The sequence below is a fragment of the Antedon bifida genome, chromosome 6, assembly GCF_963402885.1.
Source record: "Antedon bifida chromosome 6, ecAntBifi1.1, whole genome shotgun sequence".
NCBI classification, from domain to species: domain Eukaryota; kingdom Metazoa; phylum Echinodermata; class Crinoidea; order Comatulida; family Antedonidae; genus Antedon; species Antedon bifida.
In genome coordinates, this window is record NC_136231.1 from 7,485,153 (window position 1) to 7,493,031 (window position 7,879).

A 7,879-nucleotide genomic window follows, 5' to 3' on the forward strand; every position below is an offset into this window, starting at 1 on the left:
TATAAAATAAATTTATATTTTCAAACTCAAGACAAATATATACATGTATATATATTTAAAAATTATATAAGATAGATTATTGGTTCAATTGGGTACAGTATGAAGTTCCACAACTAAAACGGTAATAAACGTTTACACATGTAAAGCATCCAAATTGAAATCTAGCCTACATTTATCCAGATTCCTAGCCTACATCCATCCAGATACCCAGCCTACATCCAGATACCTAGGCTACAATACATTCATCCAGATACCTAGCCTACATTCATCCAGATACCTAACCTACTTTTATCCGGATACCTAACCAACTTTCATGCGGATACCAAGCCCACATCCAGATACCTAGCCTAGACATTCATCCAGATACCTAACCTACTTTCATCCGGATACCAAACCCACATCCAGATACCTAGCCTACATTCATCCAGATACCCAGCCTGCATTCATCCAGATATCCAGCTTTCATCCAGATATCTAATGTCCACATGGTGCAATAGACCAGGGTGGGTTCATCGATCACATGGTGCTATCCGACTTCAAGATTTTATATAGCTTTGGTGCTAATTATTTAATTATAGTAATAAATAGTAAAATAAGATAAGATTATCAAAATGTTAATATATTAATTAATTTCATATATTATTTAACATTGTTTATGGTGAGATAGAGCATTAGTGGTTAATGTATACTATACTGTAGTAATCTTATTTCAAAATAATGTTAATTTTTAAGTCAATTTCATATTTGTATCATTTAATATTGTTTATGGTGAGATAAACTAAAACAAGTAATTTTATTCCAAAACAATTATTTTGCCATATTATAGACTATAGGTGAAGTAATATAAAAGCATACTATTTAATATTATAACTTTAGTATATAAATTATTACACAGTATTGTAAATGGTATATCAAAAATCTAGTGGTGGTTTGTTATTTTATGTAGAGATTTAAAGTATATTATCTGATATGTCACTGCATTATGTGTGCTACATTAAGTTTTTGTATATTTATAGCAAATCCACTTTGGATTATCATCAGGTAGTTCTAAAATGGTGTGCTAAAATGTCATCTGTGTGGTTAATAAAGCCTATGTTACTGATACTTCATTTCATTTTATGTTTTTATATATATTTCTATTTTTATTTATGTTTTTCATTTAACTAAAACTATAGATTACAAGACTGAAAAAAGTAACATAATGTTCACTATTAGAATCAAAATTAAGCCAAAACGAAGTATATATTTTCAACTTGGTTAAAAGGTGTTAATGAACATACATAAAGTATGATAATTTAATATTACTATAAACTTTTTAAAATTATTATTTATAATATTTATATCATTATTGAGAAAAATAAACACTATAATATTATTAAATTCAATAGATCGTCTGTCTGGAATTGATGATTTTTTAAGATTTGAATGCAGAAATAGGTTTATATACAATTATACGGCAGGAAACAAGAACAAGAAAGCATACACGTTGTACTGTGCACCAAAACACATACAAAAGTACCAAAAAGCATAGAAGAAACAAATGTTTGGCCACAAGATACAAGGCCATATACATGGAAGCAGTCGCGTGCTCAAGTTAGTGCTTACCGACCGACCAACCGACCGACCGACATAGTGAGCTGTAGAGTCGCGTTGCACGCAACTAAAATCTGGCTATACTGTGTCACAAAGCAATTTCTACAAACAAATTTAAAAGCAGCTTTAGGTCTACAAGAAACAATTAAAATCACACATTGGTTTACTAATTTAAAAAAAAAAGACCAACAGAAAAACAATATACTGTAACACCGCGAAAATAAAAATAGGACAAAAATGTTATTTTTGAAGTACCCCCTCTAGAGAAAGTTTTGATTGCCAAAACTAATGTATAATACTCATTTCTTGTTTTATTATTTAACTATTATTCAACCATCAAATATGTAGAATAATCAATTGCTTTATAAGTAGAGATACTGTAAATAATGTGCTAAACTTTTATTAACCGTTGCAATAAGCAATTAATTTTATTCTTTATTCAGCAAAAACAATTTAAAAGCAAAATGGATCTAGTTTATAGCTATCGTAAATAAACGTGTTCTATTTAAAAATTTTATTTCAGATGAAGAGATATATTATAAGTTATGTCAGTTCTCTGCAACTACTGAATAAAGCATACAATTGTAGTTGTTAGATGGGTAGCAGGCGTTAGTTTGTAAGTTAACATGCATTAAAGGGTAGCTGTATTGTTTATACAGTATATATAAATAAAGTATAAACCGTTGAAAATTGATAATATAACCACACCAATTTTACAGAGGTGAAGTAGAACAAGCAAGCGTTTTAAAATAAGTCCCTAAACGAAGTTTCTTTTGTAAACAAAGTTGTTATGTGTTATGTCCTACAGGAATTTTTCATAGTGTTATATGATAATTGATAGCAATTTTACTGATTTTTCAATGCCTTAATTGCAATACAATGTCATTAAAAAACACAATTTTTTTGATATATATTTTTCTGACAAAAATTGCCACTAAATCAGAGTAAATTTTTGTAAATTTCCAATCTTTAAAAACTAAATGCTACTGTAGCACCACTTTAAAAAGAACTTATTATGACTCTACATTAAAAGCTAGTTACCATTAGTGTAAAACCTTTTACAGTATTAATCTAGAGATATTTGAATGCTTTAATTCAAGAGTATAATTTACATAATAAATAAAATCCCAAAAACTGTTTATTTACAAAAACTTGGAATCAAAATTAAGATTAATCTGTTGTTTTTACTTTCACTATGTTTAAAATAATTATACCCAAATATAATTTCAAAGCAAACAATATAAACCTGTTATATGACTTAATTACAATACAATAACATTTTCATTCATTTTTAAGCAAATAATATAAACTTGTTAACAATTTGTAGCACCTTAATGAAAAAGAAAAAAAAATTATCTGGAACACAGTTGTTTTGTTTACAGTAATTGATAGCAAAGATGACTTTAATAACAAACTGAGCCATGCATTTAATGGTGCTCAAACTTGTTCTGTTTCAGATCAAGCACATTGGAAACTTTTATAATAACCTGTAACTTAACTTGAAGTTTGTTCAAATAGAAGAAGTAAAAATGGAACATAAACAATGTTAGTTACAGAGAATGTTAAATAAAATGTGGATTTCATATTTTTAGAGAAACCACTTCATGTTGCCAATAAAGGGAAAATAAATAGTCGTCTTTATAATTTGAATATAAAGAAGTTACTTGTTAGATTGGCAGTGAATATCTTTGTAAAATATTCCGAGCGCTTGTTTGAACTGTTCCATCTCTTGCTCAATCTTGTGAATTCTTTCAAGTGTAGCAAAGAGTGTCTGTAGTTTCTCTTGCATTATCTGTCCATTTCGTTCGTAGCACTGAAACATGTGTAGATCAACAGCTTTGCAGGTTTCAGTCACCTAAAAAAAAAGTTTGAAGAAAAGGAAAGCTTTTTAATATTATTAAACAAAAATTTAAAAGGGCTGAAATAAAATAAGCATAACAAAACAATGAGATAATTTAATTTAATTAAATACAAAATATGAATAATTGTACTCAAAAATAAAAAATACAGTACAAGAACCCCTTCTTCGGGACGAACAAAGTTTGATTGACAGGGCAGTGTCCATTAAAAGGAAGGGCTCTACTCTACACCTACACTTGCAATATTGTACATAATTAACTTTGACTTTTACATTTCTCAAAAAAATAAGTACAGTAGTTTAGATTACATTATGGCCTAAATACTATAGCAAACTAGATCGGCAATTTGGTGAAAATGCCAGAGGCTAGTAGTATATTGAACAAAGTGCAGTAGTAGAGAATATAGGTAAAATATGAATCTGATCTAAGGCTCTGTCTAGTTTGTGTGATGTGCCCAAATATGGTAGTGATATGACATCATCATGTCCATATATGGGCACATCACATTTTTTTTGTCATATAAAGTTTGATATTGAAGACAGAGTTTAACTGGCAAGCATTCATTTAAAATGGTTCTGGATTAGAAGCAAAATAAGAGCAACATATTTTGAATCTGTTTGTGCATTATTAATTCAGCTTTTTAAGTTTAAATAGAATGTTCTTCAATCAATGCAACTTTAAAAATAACAACAGTAAATAGCTTAATGGTTTTGGTAAGACTGTCCAGTGGTGGATCCAGGATTTTAAACAACAAATATTGTGGTAATGATTTAACATGGTGAACTGAGCATAACATCCTATCTTTTGCTGTCCTTTTGGAACAACAGTATAGCCTAATGATTTTGATAAAACAGTCTGTAATTCATGTTTTAGTATTACTAATTATCATCATAGAACTACAACAATTAGAGTATGTCAAGACTAATCACTCAAGGAACATTGAACTGTTATTTTATTTCTACATGCATCATTATATACAAATCAGTAATATTATGTCTATTTTTAGTAACAATGTAATTATAAAACCCTACAGTAAAATATATTTAATATGGATTATCTGAACAAAACATTAACATTTGACACAAAATAACCTTTAAGCTATGTCTACACTATCAAACATTATGTGACGAAAAAATATGATATGGTTATGATGAGAACTCAAATCAGGGTTTACTGTATAAATATAAATAAAGTGAAATTAGCCATGCACTAGATTTGATAAAACTGTGCATTATTTTTATTACATCCATCAGAAAATTAAGATCTTTTATTTTGAGTTATCTGACTGTGAACGAATCCTTTGATTGCATTAATATTTTTTAATTGAATAACTTATTTGTCACAAAAATAAGAATCTCATGGGCCTATGACCTAAAGATAAATAAAGAATGAAAGAATGAAAATGTTTAATATTATTTTCTGCATTGTTAGTTAAATTATAATACTTACTTTTTCTTCCAGATCTTTTTTAAAATCGGTGATAAGAGCTGCATCTGATTTTCGTTTAAGATTTAGATCATGAATTAATTGCTGAGCAGTTTCTTGAATACCTTCTCTAGTTGTTTGCATTGTCAGACCTAATTTAGTAGAATTTTGAACTAGTCCTGATTGGGCTGCTGACTCTGTGGGAGCACTATTTATAAATATTTAACAATTTAGATTATAAAATAAATATAAAAAAAAATCAATTATTGTATGCTGGTTATATTGCGATGAATGTGTTATCAAAATCATATAAGTAGGCCAAATTAATTAACATTAATTCTCGGGTTCGAGTCCCACAAAAAAATTGCTTGAGAATTTGTTAGAATGTATTCTGAAACTTAGTATCAAGTACAATTTACGTCAGAGAGTATGGTAAAACGTCTGAACAATTAACTAGATCCCTATAACCAACTATTCTAACCTTTGCTGAAACTGTGTAGCTCCATCTCCTGTAGGTGGTTCAAGCAGGTCTATACTAGCAGGTATCCCACCAGGGTGGCTCATGACTGTGATTAGTGATCAGCAAATTTTCCTTAAAAGCCTGGAACTATCCTATATTATACTACACAGAATAATAGAATTGTTATACACTATTAGGCCTCCAAGTCCCAGTATAATAAATAGGCCTAGGCTAGGCCATATTTATAGCACACATGACAAAAAAGTGTTTAGGCCCTATTTTGCGGATCTATTTTGGTGGAGAGAGAAGGGTAGCTGCCCTCTCTGTTACTTTTATGAAATATATCACCAATCCATAATATTATTTATAAAAAATATTAATAACATAGACCTAGCCTAGGCCTCCTTTTGGCCTAGCCTAGTTAGACCTACATTTATTTGTGTAAAGTAAGATAAAGAATGCCTAGGTCCTATTTAGGTAGGTAGGAGGCATAATATTAAATTTAATAATAATTATAAAAGGCCTTATATATGCCTACAAAATACACTCCTCCTGGCAAGCAATATTAATTATAAGTCTAGGCCTAGGCCTAGATTAGCTAGTCACAAAGTCATATACCATCTATACTATAATAGGCTGCAAGGCTAGCATATAGAATACTACTGAGGCTTACAACTACTAACTAGCCTAACCATGGAGGTCTATTTTATACCTCCATGGCCTAACTAGCCTACTCGAGGCCCTAGCCTAGGCCTAAACTAGGCCCTACCTAGCCTAGACTAGCCTAGCTAGGCCTAGTGTGGCGGCCGGTTTATTGTGTACCTTATTTATTAGGCATAATGGCTAGTTAGGCATATAATTATCTACTCTTGGTATTCACCTCTCTTTCTTTCTATATATTTGTCACCGAACTTCAAATTAAGACGATTTTTGTTTACACAGATAATACGAAAAAAACCTTACGCTACTGGGGGCTGATGATCAGGGGGGGGGGAGAGACGGATCGGAAGCATGACGAAGAGGAGGAGCTGCTACGTCGCGTACACCAGAGCCATATATAGAGAGAGTTACGACTTCGAATGGATTAGAAGCCATGTTTGTGTCCAACTATTCCTATGTAGCGTATGGAGTTGAGTCTTTTATTTTGAAAATGTATAACGTTCAAAAGGCTATAATTATCGAATTTAATATCAAAACAATCAATTTGTTTAAAGGTTTTTGTTAAAATAATAAAAAAATTATAAAGTTACTGCGAACATGGTTTTAAACAACAAAAATAGCAATTTCGGAACGGCTCTGGTTGTGCGCTCCATGCACGCTCTACGCGTGCGCGTTTAGTTTGTACAGCGATTCTCTATAGTAATGCATTGTTTTTACATTTTCTTGTTTAAAATCATGTTCGCAGTTACTTTATGATTTCGTTATTATCTTGACAAAAGCCTTTAAACAAATTGATTGTTTTGATATTAAATTCGATATTTAAAGCCTTGTGAATGTTATACATTTTTAAAGCAAATGACTCGACTCCATACGTTACATAGGCATAGTTGGACACAAACATGGCCGGTGTGCACACCACGTGACTTTCTAAAATCCGTGAACGCAATGCCGTAACTCTCTCAATATATGGCTCTGGCGTACACGTCACTGCTGCAACACTTGACCTTTTGACCGCAACATAAAAAAAACTTTTCTCCAATCAGCATACAGAGAGCGCGAAATACTACAACGTGACACGTGGGTTTATCACATAATTACTATGTACTAACTAATTGTGTGTTCTTAAATTTTGTGTTTTCACGTGTTTCATTATTATTATTTCAACCATTTCAACCCACTATTATAATTGTTAGATTTCTAATTCTACAGAAGAGTTGTTACCCGAAAGCTCTACAATTTCTTTCTTTATCACCATTGAGACAGCCACTGATACCCACTGTTTTCAGTATCAGTCTAGTAATATATTGCCTTTGATTCATATATTGTTAGATTTCATTTCTAATTTCAACAACAGCATAATATATATATATTCAATTTCTTTCCCTGTGATGTTGGCTTCATGGGGTAGGCCTAGTGAAGTCTGGAAAGCCTATGTACCTCATAACATTAATATTATAATAAATTTTGATACAGATCATTTTGGTTATAAATATTTATAATTATATTAAATAACGACACTAAGCACACACACACACACACACACACACACACACACTGACAACAAAATAAACAGCTTCTGATACAGATACAGTACTTTATTTTGACACGTCAACGCTGTGTTATAATAGTGGTACAGAATAAATACAAGTTGTTACTGATGGTTGGTGGTAAATGTTTACAATCGTTACCTCGCAACCGCAACCTAAAATAAAAGAGAGGAGGCGTTTGTTGTAGTAGTCATGGGAATAACCTTTATTATTTGATGACCTCTATTCTTTTCTGTTATGTTGTTATGTTGACTTACTTCGCTACGCATCACTGCGTTGCCGATGTTTGTGTCGATCGTGTCGCGGGGGATGTGATCCATCGATCGAGAGAGTGG

At 31.2% G+C, this 7,879-nt stretch overlaps 1 protein-coding gene across 1 annotated transcript; it reads right to left on the reverse strand.

The window, feature by feature from the left end:
• Nucleotides 1-2,002: 2,002 nt before the first annotated feature.
• Nucleotides 2,003-6,347, reverse strand: LOC144845592 (synaptonemal complex central element protein 2-like). Its single transcript, XM_078703026.1, has 4 exons — nucleotides 6,218-6,347; nucleotides 5,359-5,499; nucleotides 4,902-5,085; nucleotides 2,003-3,448 (listed from the first exon to the last, which is right to left on the reverse strand). Exons 2-4 carry the CDS (start codon nucleotides 5,439-5,441, stop codon nucleotides 3,254-3,256), a joined length of 462 nt encoding a protein of 153 aa, XP_078559152.1. The 5' UTR covers nucleotides 5,442-5,499; nucleotides 6,218-6,347; the 3' UTR covers nucleotides 2,003-3,253.
• Between the last annotated feature and the right edge of the window lie 1,532 nt (nucleotides 6,348-7,879).

Bases quoted from the DNA above. Each gene is read 5' to 3' on its own strand.
- LOC144845592 (XM_078703026.1), bottom strand. From the start codon at position 5,441: ATGAGCCACCCTGGTGGGATACCTGCTAGTATAGACCTGCTTGAACCA. The intron at 5,086-5,358 runs GTTAGAATAGTT...ATTTATAAATAG, and splicing joins GCTACACAGTTTCAGCAAAG to TGCTCCCACAGAGTCAGCAG. The intron at 3,449-4,901 runs GTAAGTATTATA...CTTTTTTTTTAG, and splicing joins AAAAAGATCTGGAAGAAAAA to GTGACTGAAACCTGCAAAGC.